This window comes from Ornithorhynchus anatinus, chromosome X3 (assembly GCF_004115215.2).
Source record: "Ornithorhynchus anatinus isolate Pmale09 chromosome X3, mOrnAna1.pri.v4, whole genome shotgun sequence".
In the NCBI taxonomy this organism is placed as follows: Eukaryota; Metazoa; Chordata; class Mammalia; order Monotremata; family Ornithorhynchidae; genus Ornithorhynchus; species Ornithorhynchus anatinus.
Genome location: NC_041751.1, coordinates 21,459,685 through 21,487,090, shown reverse-complemented (window position 1 = coordinate 21,487,090; position 27,406 = coordinate 21,459,685). Strand labels below are relative to the sequence as shown.

The 27,406-nt window shown below is 48.3% G+C and overlaps 1 protein-coding gene across 1 annotated transcript in view; it reads right to left on the bottom strand.

Annotated features, from left to right (window-relative positions):
• LY86 (lymphocyte antigen 86) overlaps positions 1-25,140 on the bottom strand; it is a 54,699-nt gene extending 29,559 nt beyond the window's left edge. The window contains exon 1 of the mRNA XM_029053666.2: positions 24,967-25,140. Within this exon, the coding sequence (XP_028909499.1) occupies positions 24,967-25,087 (121 nt within the window). The 5' untranslated portion in view covers positions 25,088-25,140. The remainder of the gene's footprint in view (positions 1-24,966) is intronic.
• Positions 25,141-27,406: the final 2,266 nt, after the last annotated feature.

Sequence of the window (27,406 nt, the reverse complement as noted above, 5' to 3'; positions counted from 1 at the left end):
GAATTTATGACCTCTACAGTACCAAAGTTGCTTTTCAGCGTTTGAACAGATTCAACCAACTTTTGCAATGGAGCATGTGGCTTGTTTTGGCCAGATGTATCGAACCTATCAACGTTTGTACTAATTGGCTGTAATGTCCTGATTACCATTTCTCAAGAGCTTGTCTTTACCTGCCACTGAATCCATGGCCAATTCAAACGATTTTAATAGTACAATGAAAATACTGCCCACTGACTGGTCTTCACGATCAATTTAAATAACCTGGACCTAAAAATATCTTCACTTTTACTTATTTAAATATTTCTGGTGAAGGGATCTTTTAGAGGTTCCCTAAATGAATGGATAATTGAGGTCAGAGGATATAGTTTTGGCCTCAATTACCAGGTAACCGGCTGGCATAAAGGTGGAACGCTACAGTGTTATTGAAGCTGCCCCTTCCGAATCCAGGAATCTGGGCTTTTTTCTGGGCTCTGGCTAGATTTTTCTAGGGTAAACAAGTTAAATTCTTTCTATCTTATCTGTATTCCTTTCTACTGTTCTTCATTTTGCCTTTCTGATTTCCTTCTACTATAAAGCAGCACAGCTCTGCAGAGATAGTGCCTGGGAAGCAGAAGGACGATCACTTCTATTCCAAGCCTCACCACCCTTCAGGAGTGTGAGTAGAGAAAAGCTGTCTACCACTTAGTGGAGTTGGGGGAAGAGCAGCCCAACAGCTTTAAGAGAAGATGAACACCCCACAGAGGAAAGGTTAAAGAGGCTAATTGTGCCTGGCAACTCTGAGGTGAAAGGATGAGTTTATAAATATTTGAGAAGAAAAAATGGGAGGCAGGAAGTGAAATTCAAAGAGCAAGGAGGGAGACTTCAGAAAGAAAATCATTTATTTTCAAGCCCGGAAAAATTCCTTGAGAAGAAACGTGATCTGATCGGGAAATGGGTCTCACAAGTAGTGGCGGGTACTTAATCTAGGCTTTAAAAGGAAATCTCCTGCTAGAGAGCGCTTTGTAGGGAGGAATCATTCTTGGCACAGTCCGTCAATGTCGGATCTCTATGACGGGTTTTCGGAGGGACTGAGTAGAGCGTGAATGGACAAAATGCACTGTTCTAAGCGCTGGGGTCGATACAAGGTAATCAGGTTGGCCCACGTGGGGCTCACAGTCTTCATCCCCGTTTTACAGGTGAGGTGACCGAGCCCAGAGAAGTGAAGTGACTTGCCCAAGGTCACCCAGCAGACAAGTGGCAGAGCCGGGATTAGAACCCACGACCTCTGACTCCCCGGCCCAGGCTCTTGCCACTGAGCCTCGCTGCTGAATTTCTAACTTTGTGGGGGAAGCTCTGGTGGGCTTTTTAGGTTAGGCAGATATGTAAGTAGGCCAGACCTGGTGGAAAGACTTTAAACCAAAGGCCAGGAGATTCTGCATGATGCTACGAGAAGAATAATAATAATGTTGGTATTTAAGTGCTTACTGTGTGCAAAGCACTGTTGTAAGCACTGAGTGGAATCAAGGTGATCAGGTTGTCCCTCATGGGGCTCTCAGTCTTCATCCCCATTTTCCAGATGAGGTAACTGAGGCCCAGAGAAGTTAAGTGAATTGCCCAAAGTCATACAGCTGACAAGCGGCGGAGCGGGAATTAGAACCCATGACCGCTGACTCCCAAGTCCGTGCTCTTTCCACTGAACCACGCTGCTTCTCTAATGAGAAATGTCACCCCGAGAAGTTTTTGAGAAGTGAAGGCGTGTGAGCCAAACAACATGTTAAAAAGATGATTTGTTCGTTCATTCATTCTATCGTATTTATTGATCGCTTACTGGGTGCAGAGCACTGTACTAAGCGCTTGGAATCCAAAGAAGCAGTGTGACCTAGTGGAAAGAGCCCAGGACTGGGGGGTCAAGAGGCCTGGACTAGGAATCTTAGTTGCCTGTTGTGTCATCTTGGACCAATCGCTAACCTTCTCGGCATCAGGTTTTTCATCTGTAAAATGGGGACTCAATACCTAGTTGTCTCCTGCTTGGGCTCTGAGCTTCATGTGGGATAGGAACTGGGTCTGATCTGATATTTTTATATCTACTCGAGCATTTAGTACAATGCTTGGCACGTAATACATTTTTAACAATTATTATTATTAACAATAATAGTAATAATAATTGTCATTATTCAGGCAGCAAGCTGAATAAGGGAGAGTTTGAAAGTAGGGAGACCAGTGAGGAAACAGAGTAGCCTAATCCCGATAGGATGAGAGCCTGAGCCAGGGTCCATTTGGATGAACTGTGAAATGTGGGGGAGGAAAACCAAGCTGTATTTAATATCAGTCTGAATTAGAATACTGAAAGTCATAGAGGTGTCAGAGTTAATAATAATGATAATGTTGGTATTTTTGAAGCCCTTACTATGTGCCGAGCACTGTTCTAAGCACTGGGGTAGATACAGGGTAATCAGGTTGTCCCACGTGAGGCTCACGGTCTTAATCCCCGTTTTACAGATGAGGTCACTGAGGCTCCGAGAAGTGAAATGACTTGCCCACAGTCACAACAGCTGACAGATGGCGGAGCCAGGATTAGAACCCATGACCTCTGACTCTTAAGCCAGGGGCTATTTCCCCTGAGCCACGGGAGTTGACACAGAGGATGTGGATTTTATGCTTGGGGGTTGACTGTGATTGGAAAATTCAGAAGAGGATGGAGGGGTTCAGTTTTGGAGCTACGGTGCCCGCCCTGGAGGCCAGAGGAAATGTGAGATTGTCAGAGCAAGGGAGAGGATGGGGCTAGAGAGGTAGATCTGGGAGTCACCCGCATCAAGGAGGTAGCTACGGAGGGGGACTTAGTCTGTGGATCTACTCCTTTTCAGCCGATCACTACAGTTTTGCAAGATGCAGAGGAGTAGGGATGGACCATGTTATTCTGGGGAGCTGAGAAAGCAGGCAAAGGAGCGTGTGTGTGTCAATCATATTTAGTGGGCGCTTACTGTGTGCAGAGCACTGCACTAAGCGCTCGGGAGAGTTGGAAGACCCCCGCCCCCAATGAGCTTACATCGATTAGTCACTTAGTGGTTTTCATTGAACATTTACAATGTGCAGAGTGCTGTATTAAGCGTTGGGAAAATATATTATAATAGAGTCGGAGACACAGTCCCTGCCCTCAGGGAGCTTTCAGTCCAGTCGGGGAACAAATGTTTAAATAAATTACAGATCTGGGGAGGAGCGGAGTATCAGGCTATATATAAAGTCCTGGGGCTGGGGTGGGATGAGAATCAAAGTAGTTAAGGGGTATGGACCAAGCTCATAAGTGACGTGGAAGGGAAGGCGAATAGAATGGAAAAATGAGAGGTTAATCAGGGAAGGCTTACTGGAGATATCATTTCAGTAGGACTCTGAAGAGAGGGAGAGTGTTGGTCTGTCAGAGAAGAAGGGAGAGGGAGTTCCAGGCAGGAAGGAAGGCGGGAGCAATTTGTCGACGGAGAAAGAGATGAGCACGAGGCATGGTGAGTAAGTAGGTGGGTGTCAGAGGAGCGAAATGTGCGGATTGGGTTGAAGTGGTAGAGGAGTGAGGTTTGGTAGGTGGAAGGAGACTCATGGAAATAGGGAGCTAAATCTGAAGTGTGGAATGACGGGGACTGAAATGAAATGAGTCGTCAAGTGTCTGTTCCAGCCCCTGGGGAGAAAATCAGGGCCACCCCATGGGCTCAGGACCCTGTGGAGATCATGAAAGGTTGGGGCCCAGTCTGGGGGTTCACGGTACTTCCAAGAAACCCATCTGATCTGGTACCCCCCACCCAGCCCCAACCCCACTCCCTTGATTCAGCCTTAGAACTGCCCCGTCACCCTGGTATCCTTTGATTCAACCTCCCGGGACCCCTGAGAGAACCGATCTCCCCGGCGAGGATCCGCGCCACACCGTCGGAATGGCTTTTCGTCCGGCCCCCTCCTCATCTGGGTTGCCTTTCCACCTGGAATTCCACTGGGATGGGATTGTAATTCCACACGAAAGGAATAGCGAAACTCAGGAGGAAAGAACGTCCGTCACCTGCCCAATCTGTAGTTCTCCTGATCCATTTGGTTTACTGAAGTGCCGGCTTTAATCAGGATGGGGATGGAGAGGGAGAAACCTAGACGGTAAACTCATTGTGGGCAGGGGACGTGTCTACCACCTCTGTTATGATTTCCCAAGGGCTTAGTACAGTGCTCTGCAAAGAGTGAGTGCTTATCCAAGTGCTTAGTACACTGCTCTGCACATGGTAAGCGCTCAATAAATACTATTGAATGAATGAAATAAATATCATCAATGATGATGACCCCCTGGAGGTTCTGCTTAACCGCACGAGTTGTTTGATTTACGGTTAGTTACATGAGGGTCAGCCGGAGATTGGCCGCTTCTTGATTTCTCCATTTCATGTGTTCTGACTGGCTTTCAGAACTGTTGCCAGATGAATAAAGAACTAGTTTTCCAATAGCGGAGGGCGGGCGATACTCTGAAACTAATGTTTTCTAGCACTTCTGCCCATGCCCAACTCAGCTAACTCCTCTCACCTTCACCTTCCTTCTCTCTGTGTTTAATCTTTTGATTAATCATCTAAATAATCTGATTTATAGCCCAGCTGCCCTGATTCAAACGTCCCGCGAACTCTACGGCTTATCTACCGCAGTTCAAGGCTGCTGTTGTTGGCTGTCCTCTGCTCTTGCCCAAGCTAACCCGCATCCCGAAGAGCGCTAAGCTCCACGGCAACGTTTCCTATAGCGGCCCAGCGGGAAAGCAGGTGGGTCAGGAAGGCTTGTATTCCCGGAGCTCGGGTGAGAGGGACGAGCGAGTTTGAGGTCGGACAAGAACAGTTTGACTTGCACCCAAGTGTGTGCACGTCAAGAAAATGCCGAGAGAGTGAAGTTGTTTGTTTCTTGCGGTTTAGGAAAACTGAAACTGGTCTCTGTTGCTTTAAGCACCCGATTCCAAATGGCACGTTCCCTCCTCCACCCAAATGGTCCTTCAATTTCTTTACACTCTGGCCTTTACAGTCAGCAGTTAACCCGAGCTCCAAGTTCTGCTCCCTTAAAGCCATTTCTTCCATGGCTATAAATAGAGGCTGAGTTGGCTGTTCAGTGTTTGCACTCCCAATATTTTGGTAAACTCCCCTAGAAAAATCTTCAGTTTCACTTAGTGTACAGGCCTGGAAAATTTGATGTCTTTGGGAATAGGTTTCTAGTGGCAGAACATTTTATTTGATCGTCACAGGATACATGCAGGCCTGAAGTTAGATGTTCCCACTTTTTCTTCCAGCCCTCCAGAGGCCCAGGGTCTGAAACCCTCGGCTTGGATTCATTCGTTCATTCAATCGTATTTACTGAGCGCTTACTGTGTGCAGGGCACTGAACTAAGGGCTTGGAATGGACAATTGGGCAACAGATGGAGACAATCCCTGCCCGACGACGGGCTCACGGTCTAAAAGGGGGAGACAGGAAACAAAACAAAACAAGTAGGATGAGGCGGGTACGTCTAGCTCTCCCACCTAAATCCCATGGGGAGGGAATGGCCGAGCTACTGGGAAGGAATGTGGCCCAGTTGGAGGACCTGGGTTCTAATTCCACTCCATCACTCGTCTGCCATGTGACCTTGGGCAAGTCACTCGGTTACTCTGGGCCTCCGTTTACTCATCTGCAAAATGAGATTCAAAACCTATTCTCCCTTCTGCTTAACCCCATGCGGGACAGGGATAGTGTCCACACTGATTAACTTGCATCTCCCCCAGGACTTAGAACAGTGATTGGCACCTAGTAAGCACTTAACAATTACCATAATAACAATAATAATGTTGGTATTTGTTAAGCGCTTACTATGTGCCGAGCACTGTTCTAAGCGCTGGGGTAGACATAGGGGAATCAGGTTGTCCCACGTGGGGCTCACAGTCTTAATCCCCATTTTACAGATGAGGGAACTGAGGCACAGAGAAGTTAAGTGACTTGCCCACAGTCACACAGCCGACAAGTGGCAGAGCTGGGATTCGAACTCATGAGCCCTGACTCCAAAGCCCGTGCTCTTTCCACTGAGCCACGCTGATTGTTCATTGTCATCAAGTGTAGTGGGAGGCGGCTTCTGTACTCACAGCTGACTATCCGTTTATGTCAGTCTGCAAGGCCCTTCCCCTGCATCCCGCCCCCACCCTCTCACAGAGCCAACACCATACTGGCAAAACGGGCCAGCGGGCAACCCATTTCACGGCTCATTTTTTGCAGGGTGGTGGCTTAACGCTGTTGTGGGTCCAGGGCGACCGAAAGTCGATTTGCTTTATTCTGCCGTGTTGGGGGCTGGCTTGGGTGTGCGAGACTTTCCAGCTGAATCACCCTGGTTACAGCCAAACGGTCCTGCATCTGCCTGCAAGCCTCACTAACCTCGCTTGGGCGATCGGCCCTGTGTATTTATTACTGAGCGAAGCAGCGTGGCCTAATGGAAGATGCACAGACCTGAGGGGCAGAGGACCCGGGTTCTCATCTACCCTCCTTCCTTCCTGCTGGTGCAGAGAAGCATCCTAGCCTAACAGAGCACAGGCCTGAGAATCAGGAGACCTGGGTTCAAATCCCAGCTCTGCCACTTGTCTGCCGTGTGACCTCGAGCAAGTCACTTAACTTCTCCGGGCCTCAGTTAACTCATCTGGCAAATCGATCAGTAGCATTCATTGTACAGTGTAGAGCACGGCACCAAACACTTGTGAGGGTACAGAACAGCAGCATTCGCAGAAACATTCCCTTCCCGTAATGAGCTTCCATTCTGGGGGGGGGGGGGGGGACACTGACATTAATATGAGTAGAGAAGCAGCGCGGCTCAATGGAAAGAGCCTGGGCTTGGGAGTCAGAGGTCATGGGTTCGAATCCTGGCTCCGCCGCTTGTCAGCTATGTGACTGTGGGCAAGTCACTTCACTTCCCTGGGCCTCAGTTCCCTCATCTGTAAAATGGGGATGAAGACTGTGAGCCTCACGTGGGACAACCTGATCACCCTGTATCTCCCCCAGTGCTTAGAACAATGCTCTGCACATAGTAAGCACTTAACAAATACCAACATTATTAAATCATTTATAAGATATAATTTAAAAGTACGCACATAAATGCCGGGGGTTGGGGAGTGAGCTGAATCTGAAAACGGTGATTAAGATTTTGAATCCTATGTGCGACAGAGACTGTCCAACGTGATTAACTTCTATCTACCCCAGAAGTGAGTACAGTGCCTGGCACGTAGTAAGCATTTAACAAATACCACTTTAAAAAAAGAAAAAGCTCACTTTCACCTCCCTGGCCTGTGTACACACCTAAAATTTATTGCTTCTTCCTAGCTGTAATTCTAAAATGAATGTCTGCCTCTCCCACTAGATCCTTGAGGACAGGACTCAGGTCCATCCCTACCATCTTCCTCTACACCACCATCCTCTCCCAAGTGCTTAAGTACAACGACCTGCACATGGTAAGTGCTCAGAAAATGTTACCGATTGATTTATTGATTGATTGATCCTTTACTGGAGTTTGCATCTGTGATCCAAGCTAGCAGAAAAGAAAGCCAATTGGAATAATCTGTCGTGTTCTGCTCTGCTGCTTTACCATCCTTTCTCCCTGCCATTGCAGGGAAGCATCCTGACCTAATGGAAAGAGCATAAGCCTGAGAATCAGGAGACCTGGGTTCAAATCCCGACTCTACCACTTGCCTGCTATGTCACCCTGGCACGTCACTATTCTCATCTGTAACCATTCTCCTTCCCCCTTACACTGTGAGCCTAATAATAAGTGGTATTTTTGTTAAGCACCTACTATGTGCCAGGCACTTTAGTAGGCACTGGGGTAGATACCAGGTAATTGGGTTGGACACAGTCCCGGTCCCACATGGGACTCACAATCTTAATCCCCGTTTTACAGATGAGGTGACTGAGGCACAGTGAAGTGACTTGCCCAGAGTCTTATAGTCGATAAGTGGCTGCGTCAGGATTAGGACCCAGGTCCTTCTGACTACCAGCCTTGTGCTCTATCCGCTAGGCTTCATGTGGATCAGGAACTGGACTTGATCTGATTATCTTGGAGTAGAACCCCAGTGTTTCAGACAAAGTAAGCACTAAACAGATAGCGCAGTTATCGTTATTATTATTTGCAAATTAAGGGAATTCCCTCGATTGGGTGCTTTGAGTGTTGTACCATGACAGCACACTAGGATAGAAATATGGAGATGTATATAGTGAAGGAAAATGAAGAATAGCAAGGAAGTACATTTCCCTTTGTGGGAAGTAACTTTGTTGGGGCTGTGATATAAGAACATGAGAAATATAAACAGGGTTGTTATTGATTTAGACTGAAAATGAGGGTTAAAAAAAGTGATTGGGGGGTTAGTTAAGCAGCATGCTGAGCACTGGAGGAGATAGAAGATAATCAGGTTGGTCACAGTCCCCGTCCCATATGGGATTCACAGCCTAAAGGGGAGAGAGGACAGGTATTGACTCCCCGCTTTACAGATGAAGCAACTCTGGCCCAGAGAAGTGAAGTGACTTGCCTGAGGTCCCACAGCAGGCAAACAGAGGAGCCTGGATTTTAGAATCCAGGTTTTCCAAATCCCGGGCCTAGGGCAGCTCTTCTTTACATTAGGCCACACCCTGCTAGCTCAGGGTCCAGCCTCATGTAGTGGTCATTTGAACAAATATTCTCTTGGTACATTGCATTGTGCTTTCTCATGCTACAACTTTTCTGCTAGTCTCGGGCCCGGGCGCTCGGCTCTATGAGGACGTTATGCAGTTGATTCCCATCCACCTGGCATTTCTTCACTAGGAGGAATCTGCCCCAGGGAGTTTATCTGCAAACTCGCCGTCTTCGCTACCTAGTCTTGTTCCGGGTGCCACCTCAGGGCGCGATGTCAGAATGGGCAAGGGTGGCACCATGTAAGAGACCGCACCTGTGCGAGTAGAGGCCTGGGAGCAGACTCTTAGAGTGGCTCTCGAGCAACAGGGACAGCCTCAGGTGTCCCGGAAAAATGCTCCAGGATCAGGGGTTCACACGGGCTTCTGAAGGCACCGTGGCAGGACCCTCAGCGTACGTGTACTGACGTCGTATAAAGTACTGCATGTATATGCCCCAGAGTGGTGACATCATATGGAGTGTTAGGCGCCTGTGCAGTGAAAAGTGATGAACGTTGTGTGGAAATGGAAATCCGTTTCCCATTTCGGTACGTGTCTCATGTCTGGAGCCAACTCTGCATTGGAAAATATTTGGCAGCAGTGGCTGGGGAGACCACATTCTTTCTCTCATCTCCCCCCAGGCCATCGCGGGCCAGAGGCCTACCTGCCCTGCAGAAGCCGGGGTGGACGACCCTTCCGGCCCAGAGCCTCCAACCGGGCTGAGGGCAGTGGAATCCTTCTACCCGCCCAGTGCCCATCCGGCTCCGCTGCCTCCCTCCAGACTAATAGCCTCCAGAACTGTTCCAACCTTGTCCCGGGTTGGCCGACATGGTTGAGGTACAAAGATGGTGCCGGGAGCCCCGCAGACTGGCGACTGTGTTTACCTGCTGGGCTTTGAACTGCTAGTTTGGGTTCTCGCTTTTGTAGCTCATTATTGTTCAGTATATCACTCTTATCCTTCTATGTGCTCATTTATCCCCATTTAGATTGTGAGGAATGGAGAAGAGGTCTAGAGATTTGCACAGATGAGCACTTAATGAATGCCACTGTGACTATTCATACTTGGCCAACGGCCCTACTCTGAGAATCAAGGCACCTGGGTTCTATTCTGCCCGTGGTTGACTGATGTTGGAGAAGATGGCGCTTGCCTGCCTGTCGGTAGACTAGACTGTAAGCTCCAGATATCTGTAGATATGTTTCTATCACACCCGTGATATCGTACTCTCAAGCGCATAGTACGGTGTTCTGCATAAATACGATCAAGCGATTGACTGATTGCTCATTGCTCTCTGCACTCCGGGGAGGGGGGAGGTCCATCAGGAATGAGCGGGCAAGAGGAGCTGTGCAAGTTTCTTTCCCTCTCATCGCTTCCTCTGTGGAGAATCTCGGTTCCCAGAATTCCGGCCCAAACCTCCTCCGTTGCTCCTGGCGGGAGATTCCGTCATCGTCGCTTTGACGACCTGAAAAGTGGTAGTTTATTCCGACCCCGTGTTTCCCACCGAAGATTCTTATGCTGTGGTTTCATATCTTGTCCGTCGCATTTAATGCCACAGCCCCATCTGTGCTCTCCTCCTAGCCTTTCCTCTTTAGGCAAAATATAAATATCATCGACTGATTAATCGATTGACTTCCTAATGAGGTTTCAGCCCAACAGCATTGTCTCCCACAGCTCTTGCTTCTGTCAGGTTTCAGAGATGCCTATTATATCCGTGTCCTCACTGGCCACCGAATATTCAGATATACTCATCTTCTTGTCCGGGGCTGACAATCCAGGCATACTGCAGGTTATAGCCACCCCATGATATCTAGGACCAGGGAATACATTCTGTCTTGTTGGATACCTTGCTCCAGGTTATCACCAATCTGCATCTAACCAGCCTTGCGACACAGCTTATATAGTCTGATGCCTTGCCATAAACAAAAAAACCCAGTCATAACTCGGTGATATTTAATATGTCAGCATATAACATATGTAAGACAGTCATCTTATTTTTCCAGAGGGTCCAGAACAGATCCCAGTTTTTAACCCTGTAAATCTCTAAGAATTCAGCCATTTAGGATACGGCCACATTTCAAGGAACGTAATATTGTATAACTAGTGGTGAGTGTGAATATATCCGGACAGAGAGCCGTTTGAATTTCAACACCTCGGAATTCTCTGCGTTCAAGGTCCTAAATTGCTCTCTCGGGGTTGGCTGCTATTAGCGGCTCCACCTCTTCCTCTCTCTCCGGGCTACATGGTGCCCACTCAAAATGAGTCACTGAATCTCCGATTGCTACAGGCCCAGCTGCTTTACCTGCTGCTGCATTTTTCTTGCCATTATTGGTCACATTCTACTGCTTGAAGGAGTTTTAATCAGACCCCTGAACATTTTTCTGTCCTTTTTCTTGTGGGCACCAAAGAACAGTTTAAGCACTCATTGCTAAAAGGGAAGAGTGGGACTTTCCGTCAGGAAATTCACTGGGATTATTGGACAAAGGGCCCATTGTAAATATAAAATAACATTAACCTAGGGTCAGCATTGAAACTGGAAAAATTCGGAAGCGCGAGCCCATCCCTGCTGTAAAAATGAAAATTTGGGGCTTTCAAAATGTGTTTGTTCACTGTTCTATTACAAGATTGGGAATGTGAATTTTTTTTAATGGTATTTGTTAAGCGCATACTATGTGCCAGGCACCATTCTAAGCGCTGGGGTAGATACAAGGCGAACGGGTTGAACACAATCTATGTCCCTCCTGGGTCTCACAGCCTTAATCCCCATCTTACAGATGAGGTAACTGAGGACCAGAGAAGTTAAGCGACTTGCCCAAGGTCATACAGAAGACAAGTGGCAGAGTTGGGATTAGAATCCAGGTCCTTCTGCCTCCCAGGCCCACGCTCTACCCACTAGGCCATGCTGAATTTGCGCCCGACGGCCGTTGACCCACTCCCGAAAGAGGTTCCGTTTTTGGATACACAAATCAGCTGGGTGCTCAGCTATTCTCCGGTTGAGGGACAGCTGGAGCAGCGACAGAGGCGCGGCGCGGAGATTCCACCTGCACACATCTGTTAGGCTGTATAGCTTGAATGCCCTCCAAACCCCTATCCATTTGACAGGGGAAAGCAGTGCCTTAGCGACTCACGGGGAAATGTTATCCGGGAGAGGGTCATTTTGACTCCTTCTGCAGTATCTGAAGTTGAGTAGTGACAGAGAGTGAGACCTTCTGCAGTATCTGAAGTTGAGCAGTGACAGAGAGTGAGACCTTAAGACAGGAGGGTACGAGAGACCTTCCCTTTGGCTTTTTGAAAATCACCAGTAACCCTTGGGTTTTGTTTCATGCCAAGCCATGATTAAAAACCCTACTAGATGCAGGGATGGGGAGAGGGGATCCAGGAGCCCCACAGAGATTAGCAGTGTGGCTTAACGGATAGAGCACAGGCCTGGGAGTCAGAAGGACCTGATTTCTAATACCGGCTCTGCCAATAGACATTCATTCATTCAATAGTATTTACTGAGCGCTTACTATGTGCAGAGCACTGTACTAAGCGCTTGGAATGGACAATTTGGAAACAGATAGAGACGATCCCTGCCCATTGATGGGTTTACAGTCTAATCGGGGGAGACAGACAAACAAAAACAAGATAATCACGATAAATAGAATCCAGGGGATGGACACCTCATTTGGGCAAGTCACTTCACTTCTCAGTGCCTCAGTTACCTCATCTGTAAAATGGGGATTGAGACAGTGAGCCCCAGGTGGGACAGGGATTGTGTCCACCCAACTAGCACACTTCTGCCCTTCAAAGCCCTACTGAAAGCTCACCTCCTCCAGGAGGCCTTCCCAGACTGAGCCCCCCTTTTCCTCTGCTCCCCCTGTCCTCCCCGTCGCCCCAACCCTTTGCTCTACCCCCCTCCCCCCCCCACAGCACTTGTGTAGGTATGTACGTATTTATAATTATAATTTGACTTATTTTTATTAATGATGTGTATATATCTATAATTCTGTTTATTTATAATGTTGTTACTGATGCCCGTTTACTTGTTTTGATGTCTGTCTCCCCCCTTCTAGATTGTGAGCTCGTTGTGGGCAGGGATTGGCCCTATTTGTTGCTGAATTGTACTTCCCAAGCACTTAGTACAGTGCTCTGCACACCGTAATCACTCAAATGTCACCGACCGATGGATTCAACAACACTTTGCTCTCGAGATTTCTACCGTGGCAAGCCAAGACCCAGATTATAGAGTATTCAACTAGCCTCTCCTGGTCCCGTGTACAGCCTAAAGAGGAAGCCAAAACGGACAGGATGGAGAGTCCAATTCTGAAGGCAGGGGGAAAAACGTTTCTATCAATCGCATTTTATCAATCAGTCGAATTTCACTGAGTGCTTACTGTGTGCAGAACACTGTATTAAGTGCTTTGGAGAGTATAATACAATAGAGTGGGTAGAGGGGGAGCTTACGAGAGGGGGAGACAGACATTAATAAAAATAAATAACTCTCCAATTCTTGCTTATACTCTGGGAGTTCATGCAGCATAAGATCAGTAGGGAGTGGAGTTATGCTGATTTGACGAATTTAGAACCCAGACCATTTGAGGAAGTGATAGAGAAAAAAATCCCTAGAAGCAAATGCGCAGCCTAAGAGGGGCCTCTCTTAACCGAGGGGTTGAACGGAACACATAGCTTTCTGAATTGAGGGGACGGGTTCGTTTAAAACGTTAAAAGTGGGGTGGGGGCTGGGATTATTTGGTTTGGATGGCATCACTCCAGTTATAACCAGGTAGATCTCTGTGCAAGTGAGATTAGGGTACATCCTATCTCCTATCTATTTGGTGCTGAACTGTACTTCCCAAGCACTTAGTACAGTGCTCTGCGCACAGTAAGCATTCAGTAAATACGATTGAATGAGTGAATGAATCTCCAGACCAGCCACAGTGCAGGAGGTGGTGAGCGTCATTATCATCAGCAGCATTTAGCATTATCATTCTCATTATCCCTGAAGCCGAGATCCGGGCCCACCTAGGCAGATTTTCCCAACATGGACATTCACCCGTGTAAGAGGGACAGGTCGAGCCATTGACCAGTGGGGGAATCAGAGGAAAACATCATGAGAGAGAAATATTAGAAGACACAGTGGAACCAGAAAGGGTGAGGGAACGAGGAGCAGCACAGAGCCTAAGCCAGACAGAGAACTGACAGTTCTGACAGTCCTGCATTTCCGGAAAGTAAGATTGAAATGCAGTGACTGAGCTCCTCTTCTCCCTCTACTCCCTCTACCACCCACCCCCCCACACACCTCTCCGCAGTTAAACCCTCTTTTCCCCCTTTCCCTCTGCTCCTCCCCCTCTCCCTTCCCATCCCCTCAGCACTGTACTCGTCTGCTCAACTGTATATATTTCCATTACCCTATTTATTTTGTTAATGAACTGTACATCGCCTTGATTCTATTTAGTTGCCATTGTTTTTACGAGATGTTCTTCCCCTTGACTCTATTTATTGCCATTGTTCTCGTCTGTCCGTCTCCCCCGATTAGACTGTAAGCCCGTCAAACGGCAGGGACTGTCTCTATCTGTTGCCGACTTGTTCATTCCAAGCGCTTAGTACAGTGCTCTGCACATAGTAAGCGCTCAATAAATACTATTGAATGAATGTATCCTGAATTCCCCTTCTTTTGATACCTTGCCCTGTCCCCATCCCTGCACCTCTTGAGGTTCACAGCAAGGAGATGGGAAGGAAAAGAGCGGTGGAGTTCAACGGTTCCTATCACTGCCCTGACTGTTGCTTAGGTCTGCACTGAGTGCGTCTGTGTGTGTGTGTTCATGCACGTGTGTTTCTGGCTGAGTGTCTTTGGCACCCTCTCAATCCTCTTCAACAACCCCTGGCATTCGATCCATCAATTGTATTTATTGAGCACTTACTGTGTGCAGAGCACACTTGGGAGAGTACAATATAACAGAGTCGGTCTAGAGGGGAAGATGGGCATTAGAATGAATTAGGGCTTCGCACGTAAGTATCGTGGGGCTGAGGGTGGGGTGAATAAAGGGAGCAAATCTAAATGCAATGGAGATGCAGAGGGGAGACGGAGTAGGGGAAATGAGGGTTCAGTCGGAGGTAATGCTTGTACCGTTGAACCTCAAGCAGCCATCCCACTTTGAGTTACAGAAAATGTAGTCACCGCGTGGATGGGGAATGGAGAGCTGTATTTTACCGAGGATACAAGAGGAGGGAAAAGGGGTTAGTGCATCTCCAATTTCACAGCAGTGTTTCTCGAGCTCAAGACAGAGGACACAAACTCTGCCTGTTTGAGAACTCCGCTTCGTCAGATGGTGGGCAACTTCGCAAGTATTAATGAGGACCCAGTGGCAAGCGGGGTAAATGTCTGCAGCTGCGTTTTTCCAGAAGTTCTCCAGAGAGGGAGCGATAGTCTCGTCTCAGTTTCCTCATCTTTCGCTCAACTTCCAATTCACTATCGTGAGGATCAGCCACAGCCTCGAATAGGGCACCGCTGTTGTGCCGTTCCCAGAGTTGCCAGAACGGGAAAGGTTTGCAGAGGTCTACAGAAACCCAGAAAGTTTTCTGTCACGAAATTTAATAGCAATCAACAGACCAGTGCGGAGGCCTTGACTACCAAGACGAACAACCCTGGCGACTATTTTAAATTTTCTCCTGACATTTTTTAGTGGAGGAAAATAGGTCCTTTTATTCTCACCCAAACCAAAGACCAGTGTGAAGTGCAAAAGGAATTTTCTACCCACGAAAAACTATCTTGTCTCCCAATCTCCAGGGCTCCAGGCAGATCAGGCTGAGGGCCTGTGGATTCTGCTGGATTTACCCGCTCCTCAGGGTTTCCCGAATCCCAGGGGAGATCTCTACCTCTCTAAGACACCCATTCCACAGTTTGCCCTTCGTAGCAAGATGCCTTAATCTGCTGATGCTTTTGCTGAGTATTCTGTAAGCCTAGTCCAGGACGGGGCAACATTTGTGACTCGGAGTAAAGGGATCTCATAAATTGGAATCTGGAGGTTCAGAAAGAACCCAGACTTGAGGCAAGAACGCATGTTCCGTAGAAAGCTGTCTCCTCCTGCCCCTATCCAGGGCCAAGAGGAGAGCTCTTTGAAGGCTGCTGTATGCTGATGTTTTAAATGCTTCCTCCTGCCAACAAACTTTCAGCTGGAATAGACCTAAATCGACCCAGTCACTGGTATATAAATGCTTGGTAAGCAGACTCTAGGCAGTTTCACTACCATGGCCTTTGGTCAGCATTGATCGCATGAAAAACTCACAAAGCCCAAACCTGGTCTTTAAGGAACTTCTTGACCTCCCGAGGCACTCGACTGCCTGGCTTTTCCCATCTCCCTTCTGCGTGGGCAGTGTCTACTGTCTTTATTGCGTGGTACTGAAAAACAAAGCTTTATTTTTTCACTTGTCACCGAATCTTAGGGGGACAGCCAGGCAATATATACATCTTTATGGTATCTGTTAAGCCCTCCTTATGTGTAAAGCTCTGTTCTAAGCCCTGGGGTAGATACAAGATAATCAGGTTGGCCGTAGACACTGTCCCTCATGGGGCTCAGAGTCTAAGTCTGAGGGAGGAGGATTTAATCCCTTTGTACAGATGAGGTAACTGAGGCACGGAGAAGGTCCAAGGTCACAGGGCAGCCAGGATGAGAGCCCAGCTCCTCTGACTCCAAGCCCGGTGCTCTTTCCACTAGGCTACACTGCTTCTCTAACGCATCTGTCGTTTGGGGGCAGAGTCACGTGGGGAAAGCTTGCCCACTGCCACACACTTCCTCCTCATCAGCGAGGAACATTAGCTCAAGGCAGTCCCTGGGCCCTGTGGGAAAGGCAGGGATGAGCCCCCACCTCTTTAAGGTCTCCTTCTTCCCACTTGTCAGCTGAGTGACTGTGGGCAAGTCACTTCACGTCTCTGTGCCTCAGTTCCCTCATCTGTACAATGGGGATGAAGACTGTGAGCCTCACGTGGGACAACCTGATTACCCTGTATCTACCCCAGCGCTTAGAACAGTGCTCTGCACATTGTAAGCGCTGAACAAATACCAACATTATTATTAGAGAAGCAGCGTGGCTCAGTGGAAAGACCCTGGGCTTGGGAGTCAGAGATCATGGGTTTGAATCCCGGCTCCGCCACTTGTCAACTGTGTGACTGTGGGCAAGTCACTTCACTTCTCTGGGCCTCAGTGACCTCATCTGTGAAATGGGGATGAAGACTGTGAACCTCACGTGGGACAACCTGATTACCCTGTATCGACCCCAGCACTTAGAACAGTGCTCGGCACAGAGTAAGCGCTTACCAAATACCACTATTATTATTCCTCTCTGGTGATTTGGTTTTGAAAAATGATATGAAGATGGATGATGCCCTTTTCACCAAAAAGAGGAATCAAACCGGCCTCTCCCAACCACCAGGCAGGGATCCAGAATCTGGTCTAGCACAGTGGAGACTTTGGAAAGATGTTTTCTCTTTCCGGTACGCATCCTCAACCACTCCAACTGTATATTGATCCTCCAGCATCCCCTAGTGGAAAGAGCACCAAGCTGGGAGCCAGGAGACCTGGGTTCTAATCCCGACTTCGTCACTCGAATGCTGTGAGACCTTGGGCAAGTCACTTGACTTGTCCGTGCTTCAACTTTCTCACCTAAAAAATGGAGATTGAATACCTGCTCTCTCTTCCCCTTGGACTCTGAGCCCCACGTGGGACGAGAACTGTGTCCATTATGATGATCTCATTTCTACCTCGGTCGTCGGCGTATAGATAGTAATAATAATAATGTTGGTATTTGTTAAGCGCCTACTATGTGCCAAGCACCGTCCTAAGCGCCGATAGTGCTTAGCAACTACTACTATTATTATTACTACCGGGGTCTCATTTCACACCAAGGGTTCACAGTTAAAGAGAATTCTCTTTCTGTAATTCAAACTCAGAGCTTCTCATGACTGCAAACTACAATTTCTGCTTTGGGAGGACATTCCAAGCGCTTAGTACAGTGCTCTGCACATAGTAAGCGCTCAATAAATACTATTGAATGAATGAATGATGTCAGGGTCATAAACTGTGAATATTTAGCAAGTAGGAAATCCATGAGAAAGCTCCAGTTGAAAATTAGGCTGCAGAATTCCTTGAAGAGGCCAAGTGTGACTTCAGATATTTGCGGTCTGCTTCTCTATTTATTTTCATGCCTCTCCATCCCCTCTTGGATGCTGGCTTTCCATAAGTTCTTTATTCAAACCCTCTTGCTTCAGTGGGGTGAGGTGATGTAAATAACAAATAAGAACCACGTTTCTTCTTAAGGGTTTACTCTGTGCCAAGTAGTGTACAAAACGCTGGGGTAGATCCGAGATAATCAGGGTAATCAGGGTGGACACAGTCTCTGTCTTAGGTCTGTCTCAGGTCTAACTGTCTCCCAGTCTAACTAGGAGGAAGTAGGATTTAATCCCCATTTTACGAGGAAACCGAAGCCCAGAAAAGCTAAGGAACATGCTCAAGATCAGTGGCGGGGCTGGGATCAGAACCCGGGTCCTCTGATTCCTAGTCTCCCTATCTTTCCATCAGGCCCTGCTGCTTCCCTAAACGTGCAGTGAAGGAAACCCTCTCCGTGAAAGGAGGGGGAAACGATTTCTGATTGAAATACTGTTCGTGCAGGACGGTGAGCAGATGTTCATTTCCCCATCACCACATTTGAATAGAACGTAGCCAAACATCCCTGCAGGACCTGAAGCACTAGATGGCAGAGCGTATTTCTCCAGTGTTCATTTGGATTTTTGATACAGTGGACAAATGGCTTGTAGAAAGAGTTAGTAGTTCCAGTAGTTCCATTTTCCTGGCTAGAAGGTGGTCTTTGAGGGGTAGGAAATGTTGGGCCTCAGTTTGAACTGAGTTCCACCTGGCTGGTGGTTGTCCTGGGGTTCTTTAGCTACTTTCGATATGGATGAAGGCCTTTCCAGCGAGCGGTCGAGGATCCTTTTGGAGTCCCTTGATGGGTCTTATGCAGGTTCATCAGCTCCAAAGCTTCCCGCGGACAGGCCCGCCCTTAAGTTTTTAGCCCGGTGTGGAGTGATCTACTTGTTCTGCACCTACCCCAGGGCTCGGCTCCCGGCAAGCACTTAGTCGATAGCACCAATAGAAAAAGTCCTAGGTAATGCTTATCCCAAAACCCCTCCCCATATTGCTGTCCTAACCACCCCCATACAGAAAACCTTTCCAACCTCCCACCTCAACGAGGACCTTCTAGGCTGGGGACAATTTTGAACTGCATTTTGCCAATCAGAGTTTTACTTCTGCATTTGGCTTGCACGAAAATAGTGTTTGGGCTGGAAGTCACCCCGCCCCCACCCCAGCCCCAAGAGACGCTTTTCTGAACTGCCGGTTGAGAAATATTAATAAGCGTGAAACGATGAAGGCATCGTGAATTTCCCATCCGGCTGGGGAGAAAGAGTATGGAATAATCCGGTTGGAGGTGGTATTTCCTCTTCCTTGAGCAGCTCCCACTTTTCAGTCTAGGTCCCCACCTATTAGCCATCCCCATCTCTAGATGCAAAGTGTTGCCTGACCATTTTATAAAATGGTGTTTGCGAAGGGCTTACTATGTGTCAAGCACTGTGCTAAGTGCTGGGGTAGGTACAAGCCGATCGGGTCAGACAGATGATACTGGGAGTTCCGGCCTAGCATTTCTAATTAACCAGACAGCAGTGATCCCTCCCCTTGCCCTGGACTCCAGCTTTTCTTAGACAGCAGTAGAGCTTGCAGAAGTAGATTTCCTGCAGCCCCGGAAAAAGGAAAAATCCCCTGGTGCCTCTTTAATGAAAATAATGGTGTGGTATTCATAAAGTGCTGACTTTGGGATAGATAGATACGTGATTATCGCTCGGGCAGGGTGCCTGTCACACATGGGGCTCCTGGTTTAAGAAGAAGAGAGCACTGGGATTGTCTCCCCAGTTTAGAGATGAGGAAACAGAGACATTGAGACGTCAAGTGACTTGCCTAAGGTTCCACACAGGCAACTGGCAGAGCAGGGAATAATAATAATATTGGTATTTGCTAAGCGCTTAGTATGTGCAGAGCGCCATTCTAAGTGCTGGGGGAGATACGGGGTCATCAGGTTGTCCCACGTGAGGCTCACAGTCTTCATCCCCATTTTACGGATGAGGTCACTGAAGCACAGAGCAGTGAAATGCCTTGCCCACAGTCACATGGCTGAAGGGTGGCAGAGCCGGGATTCGAACCCAGGACCTCTGACTCCCGAGCCCGGGCTCTTTCCACTGAGCCCATCTGCTTCTCTATTAGAACCTAGGATTCCCAGCTCTCAGTCTCTAGGCCACACTGCTTCTTCCCACGCTGTTCCCTGGGAAGACTATAGCTAGGCCCGCACAAACCTCTCCCTTTGGACCTGCCTATGGGAGTTCTCTCTGGAGCTCTGGATCCTCCCCCTATTGCGCTGACATATTATATTTGCAAAACTGGGGATGGACGGAACCACCCATCACAAACGATGGATAAGCCCATTCAAAGAGTCTCTGGAGCCAAGAGCCAGGGTGTTAGGATGGGTGATAATGCTAATGGTTTGCAAATGTCCCTCATTTGCTCACTCTCATCCTTATCAGTCATATTCAGGCAGGGCACTGGGTACAGCACTTGAAAGACGGGTGGGGTGCAGAACACTGTAAACGCAGACTAGGCCTCCACTGAAGGGCTTCGCCAAACTATAATATACAACCGACGATACGAGCGATAGAAGAATATGCACTGGATCTGGATCCCTTAAGCACGTGATAGTCGCCCGACCCTCAGCCCCACTGCACTTATGTACGTATCCATAATTTATATTAATGTCTGTCTCTCCCTCTAAACTGTAAGCTCCTTGGGGATGGGGAACATATCTACCAACTGTGTTGTATCATCCTCTCCCAAGCGCTCAATACTGTCCTCTGCATGCAGTAAGCACTCAATAAAGTAAATTGATTGAAATTATAATTTTCCAAGCACAATTTAGTAATAATAATAATGACGATTGCATCTGTTAAGCGCTTACTATGTGCCAAGTTCTAAGCACTGGAGTAGATACAAGGTAATCAGGTTGTCCCACATGGGGCTCACAGTCTTGATCCCCCTTTTTTAGATGAGGTAACTGAGGCACAGAGAAGTGAAGTGACTTGCCCAAAGTCACGCAGCTGACAAGCGGCGGAGCCGGGACCCAAGACCCACGACCTCTGACTCCCAATCCCACGCTCTTTCCACTAAGCCACGTTACAGATTACATCGTATCTTTTCAGATTGGGACTTTTTGGAAAATGTGTTCCCCTGGGAGGAGCCACATCAATCAATCAATCAAAATCAATCAATTTATTAGGTGCCTACTGAGTACAGAGCACTGTATTAAGCACTTAGAAAGAGAAGCATCATGGCCTAGAGAAACAGGGTGGCCGAGTGGAAAGACCACGGGCCTGGGAGTCAGAGGACCTGAGTTCTCAATCTCAGTTCCGCAACCTGTCTGCTGTGTGACCTCGGGCAAGTCACTTTATTTCTCTGTGCCCGAGTTCCCCCATTTGAAAAATGGGGATTCAATACCTGTTCTCCCCCTTGCTTAGACTGGGAGCCCCAGGTGGGACCCGATTCACTCGTATTTACCCCAGTTAAGAGTACAGTGCTTGACAAATAGCAAGCACTTAGCAAATATCATTATTGTTATTATTCCTGGAAGAGTGCAGCGCTCTGGAGTTAGAAGACACTTTCCCTCCCCATAAGGGGCTTCCGCCAGCCTGAAGAATCTTTTATGGGATCAGAACAAGAAGCAGCTCTGGTCTGGAGCCCCGTCCGGAAGCTGCAGGGTGCGGACCTCCCTCTGCTCGGTACCGCTTCCGCGGGGGTTACTGCGTGATCTCTTGGGGCAGGGGTCGGGAGAGGGTGGGGCGGGGACCCTGTATCTCCCCCAGCTCTTAGAATGGTGCTCTGCACATAGTAAGTGCTTAACACATACCACCATTATTATTATTATTAGTTGGCAAATGGCAGAAAATTAAATTGGGCCATTTGCCTCTAGTTTTGCCTGAAATATTACAGAATCAGGAGGCTGCGGGAAGAGTATCTTGCCTTTGTATACCAACTTGCGGGTTGCGTATGTAAAGGTGCAGCGATGATAATTCCTTTTTTCTGCTCTGTGCCGTATCCTTTGTCACTCACACCCTTTATTTGGGGCTCGTGGAGATGGTCTGCATTTTGGGAGTGCATTTTAATTCCTGCATTTTACTATCTTGATGGATTATTCTGGCTCATCACATAGTCCGATGCACACTTTTAGCCTCCGTGATAGATTCCGGGCAGTCTTTGCCAGCAGTGAGTGTTGGTCCTGGCATTATATTCCCTAGTGACATGCCCAACCCATTCAGGGAGACCCCTGCTAGGAAGCAACATTAAGTAATCAATTACTTGATTATAGGGAAGCGGCACGGCCTAATGGAAAGAGCACCTGCCTGGGGGTCAGAGGCCCTGGGTTTTAATTCTCTCTCTGCCACTCATCCGCTGTGTGGCCTTGGGCAATTCACTTAATTAACTTCTCTGTGTCTTAGTTACCTCATATGTATATATATATATATATATATATATATATATGAAAAAATGGGGATAAAGATTGTGAGCCCCATGTGGGACATGGACTGTGTGTGAACTGATTATCATATAATAATAATAATAGTAATTTTGGAATTCAAGCGCTTACTAAGTGCCGAGCACTGTTCTAAGCGCTGGGTAGATACAAGGTAATCAGGTTGTCCCCCGTGGGGCTCACAGTCTTAATCGCCATTTCCAGATGAGGGAACTGAGGCACGGAGGAGTTAGGCGACTTGCCCAAAGTCACACAGCTGCTAAGTGGCAGAGCCGGGATTAGAACCCAAGACCTCTGACTCCCAAGCCCGGGCTCTTTCCACTGAGCCACACTGCTTCTCTACCCTAGAGCGCAGTAAGTGCTCGACAAATATGATAAAAAATGGAACTGTGATATTTATCGAGAAGGAGTATTGCCCAGTGGCTAGAGCATGGACCTGGGCGTCAGAAGGACCTGGGTCTTAATCCAGGCTCTACCACTTGTTTGCTGTTTGAGCTTGGGAAAGTCACTTTGCTTTTCTGTGCCTCAGTTACCTCATCCATAAAATGGGGGTGAGTACCATGAGCCCTTTGTGAGACATGCACTGTGTCCAGCCTGTTCAGCTTGCATCTACCCCAGCACTTAGTAGAATGCCTGGCATGTAGTCAGAGCTTAACAAATGCCGTTAAAAATACATTTATTATGTATTTAATGATAGGATCAGACACAGGCCCTCTCCCCCAAGAAGCGCACTCTTCGTTCCTTCTAACCTCCATCTTGTTTATCTCGCCTCCAACCTCTCGCCCGCGTCCTGCCTCTGGCCTGGAACGTCCTCCCTCCTCATATCCAATATACGATTCCTCTCCTCCCCCCTTCCCCCTTTAAAGCCTTATCGAAGGCCCATCTCCTCCAAGAGGCCTTCCCTGACTAAGCCCTCCTTTCCTCTTCTCCCACTCTCTTCTGCGTCACCCTGATTTGCTCCCTTTATTCATCCCCTCTCCAGCCCCACAGCACTTATGTACATAAATATATATTAATGTCCCTCTCCCCCTCTAGATTGTAAGCTCACTGTGGGCAGGAAATGTGTCGGTTATATTGTACTCTCCCAAGTGCTTAGCAAAGAGTTCTGCACACGGTAAGTGCTCAATATGACTGACTGACATGGGGCTCATAACCTAAGAGGGAGTGACAGCAGGTATTAAATACCCATTTTTCATATGCGGGAACTGTGGCTGAGCTAGGATTAGAACCCAGGTCCCCTGACTCCCAAGACCGTGCTCTTTCCACTAGGAATGTAGCCAATTGACCCCACGGAGAGAGGGAGAGCCCCAGTGCTCTGCACATAGTAAGCGCTCAGTAAATACTATTGAATGAATGAATGAAAGAAGGAACTTCTGGGGAAGAGGGTCCCACAGTCCTGGAGCCCTGAGTTCAAGTAGGAGACTTTGGGCCCTGGGAACTCTAGCCCAACTTCCTTTCCATGGCAGAGGGTGGGTGAAATCCTCTTTTGGATCCCAGTGATTCCCTCATCATCCATTCAATCGTATTTATTGAGCCCTTACTGTGTACAGAGCACTATACTAAGCACCCGGGAGAGTACAATGCAAGAATAAACAGTCACCTTCCCTGCCCACAACAAACTTACAGGCTAACAGGGGTGGGTGACCCTCCCCTTTGATGACTCCAAGCTCCTGGGGTCTTTGCTGGGAAGCAGAATGGCCCAAGCGAGACTTTGAGCCTCTGCCTCCAGAGTCGGAGGGGGACCTGTGGAAGGAGAGGCAGGCATCTCCAGAGTTAGAGAGGGATGCAGGGAGGGAGGATCAGGCGGGCGACACACTTCTCTGTGGGCAGGGATCGTATCTTCTGACCCTGCAGCACTATACGCTATCCCCAAGGGCTCAGCACAGTGCTCTGCACACAGTAAGCGCTCAGTTGATTGACTGATGGGTGATCGGGTAAGATTATTTATGCAGGTAGAAAGCAGTGAGTCCGGCGATTTAGAAGCAAAGAGGGAAAAATGCATAGAATGAGGCCGTTGCTTCTGTCGGCCTTTCTTAAGCACTTAGGGCAGTCCATCACAGCCAGTAGATGCTCAATAAATACCATTTCTACTGTTGCTATTATTTTTCTCCTATGGACTGTTTGAATGCAAATCCTGGGAGTCCATTTAGCATCAGAGAAATTGCATAGGCAGAGGAACAACTAGGCAATATTTAAGAAGACAACATTTGCATTCGTTCCATTTAGTGAGGTGGTGGAGTGGGGAGGGATTTGGTCTGATGTTCCTCTTTTTTAAGTGTGTTTTTTCTTTAAGTCCAACACCTCAGTAGCTTTATCTCTGCGATAGAAGCGATTCAGCTGCCTTGATCACAGCAAAAAAAGTCAACAGGACAGTTGCAAACCTGTGCGGTTTCTATTTTCTGCTCCTCCCTTGCCCTAAGGGGGAGCAGACTGCAGTGAAGACCCTTTCCTCCTTATCTAGGCACCAACCAAGAGGGCATTTTTGAATCACTGATCAGCACAAGACCAAATTCTGAGAACGATATGCAAGAAATAGCTCAGGTGAAGAAAGAAATGCTCTTTTCACTTGGCCTGTTAAAGGGAACCTAGCGAACGATCCTTTTCTGTTCAGATTAACACCTGTTAGGATGTAAGGCGAGGCCCAGAAGCGACTCCGTCCCCCGGCAAAGAGCTTACGAGCTCTTCGGATCCGCAGGCCCCCGGATTTCCTGACAGACAGAAATGGTGGTTTATAAAGACCTCACCGCAGCTCTGGTAGAGAACTTCCAAACCGTCCTCCTTGCACGCTGTGTGTATGGGCCAGTCCAGGCTGTGGCAGGGACCCAGCAGAGCCGAAGTGACCAAGACAGCCAGGGAAATCCTCATGGTGTAGACGGTGGGTTGGGAGTGCCAAAACGAGCGAGAGAGAACTGTTCTTTCCCTTTCCTCTTGAAGGGTGAAATGATGTTTCACTTCTCAGTTTGCCCATGGGGGCCAACTCTACGACACATCCGCCGGGCAGAAACATTTGAATATCTAGAACAGGGTCACAGTTGGAAGCAGGGTCACTGCTGCCCATGAATAAGGGTTGATTTCAGGGCGAGAAATGTGGCACCCTGGGAGCTACTTTCCCGATGGAGGCAGACAAAAAAACTCCTCACCATTGGCTTCAAAGTTCTCCGTCACCTTGCCCCCTCCTACCTCACCTCCCTCCTCTCCTTCTCCAGCCCGGCCCGCACTCTCCGCTCCTCTGCCGCTCACCTCCTCGCTGGGCCTCCTTCTTGCCCAGTCCTCCATCGACCCCTGGCCCACATCCTCCCGCTGTCCTGGAATGCCCTCCCTCCTCACCTCCACCAAACTAACTCTCTTCCCCTCTTCAAAGCCCTACTGAGAGCTCACCTCCTCCGGGAGGTCTTCCCAGACCAAGCCCCCCCTTTTCCTCGGTTCCTCCTCCCCTCCCCATCACCGCGACTCCCTCCCTCCGCTCTACCCCCCCTCCCTATCCCACGGCCCTTGCGTCTAGCGTGGATTAGTGGAAAGAGCCTGGGCTTCGAAGTCAGAGGTCATGGGTTCGACTCCCGGCTCTGCCACTTGTCAGCTGTGTGACTGTGGGCAAGTCACTTCACTTCTCTGGGTCTCAGTTCCCTCATCTGTAAAATGGAGATTAACTGTGAGCCTCACGTGGGACAACCTGATTACCCTGTATCTCCCCCAGTGCTTAGAACAGTGCTCGGCACGTAGTAAGCACTTAACAAATACCAACCTTATTATTGACAAGCAGCGTGGCTCAGTGGAAAGAGCACGGACTTTGGAGTCAGAGGTCATGGGTTCAAATCCCGGCTCTGCCACTTGTCAGCTGTGTGACTGTGGGCAAGTCACTTAACTTCACTGTGCCTCAGTTACCTCATCTGTATAATGGGGATGAAGACTGTGAGCCCCATGTGGGACAACCTGATTCTCCTGTGTCTACCCCAGCGCTTAGAACAGTGCTCTGCACATAGTAAGCGCTTAACAAATACCAACATTATTATTACATATTTCTTATCCTATTTATTTTATCAATGATGCGTCTATATCTATAATTCTATTTATTTATATTGATACGACTGATGCTTGCTTACTTGTTTTGATGTCTGTCTCCCTCCTTCTAGACTGTGAGTCCGTTGTTGGGTAGGGATTGTTGCTATCTGTTGCTGAATTGTTCTTTCCAAGCACTTAGTACAATACCCTGCACACAGTCAGCGCTCAATAAATACAATTGAATGAACGAATGAAAGGAAACAGAAGGGAAAACACAGGTCAATCAATCAGTGGTATTTATTGAGCACTTACAGGGTGCAGAACACTGTACTAAGTACTTGGAAGAGTCCATTACAATCCACTTTCTGTGTGGTTTCCATCAGTTTCACCTGTGATTCTGGGATCCTCTTTACCAGGTGGTGGTCTTTATGACGCCGCTGCAGGGATCGGGATGAGAAGCAGCGTGGCTCAGCAGAAAGAGCCCGGTCTTGGGAGTCAGAGGTCATGGGTTTGAATCCCGGCTCTGCTGCTCGTCAGCTGTGTGACGGTGGGCAAGTCACAACTTCTCTGAGTCTCGGTTACCTCATCTGTGAAATGGAGATGAAGACCGTGAGCCCCACATGGGACAGCGTGCCGGCAGTTGGCTGGCATGGGGCAGCCTGGTCTTATGGCTATAAGATGGCACTCAGGGCCAGGAGGCTTTTTTTTTTAATGGTATCTGTTAAGCGTTTACTATGTGCCAGGCCCCTTTCTAGGTACAACTTGTCAGCTGTGTGACTGTGGGCAAGTCGCTTAACTTCTCTGGGCCTCAGTTACCTCATCTGTAAAATGGGGATTAAGACTGTGAGCCCCGTGTGGGACAACCTGATTCCCCTATGTCTACCCCAGCGCTTAGAACAGTGCTCTGCACATAGTAAGCGCTTAACAAATACCAACATTATTAAGGTAATCAGGCTGGAGTCCCTGTCCCACATGGGGCTCACAGTCTTCATCCCCATTTTACAGATGAGGTAACTGAGGCCCAGAGGAAGGAAGTGACTTGGCCCAGGTCCCACAGCAGACAAGTGACAGAGTGAGGATTAGAACCCAGGTCCTTCGGACTCCCAGGCCGTGCTCTATCCACCAGGGAAGAGAGTGAGATTAACTGCTGTGGTTATAGCAGTGAGGGCTAATAGTGATGGCTAG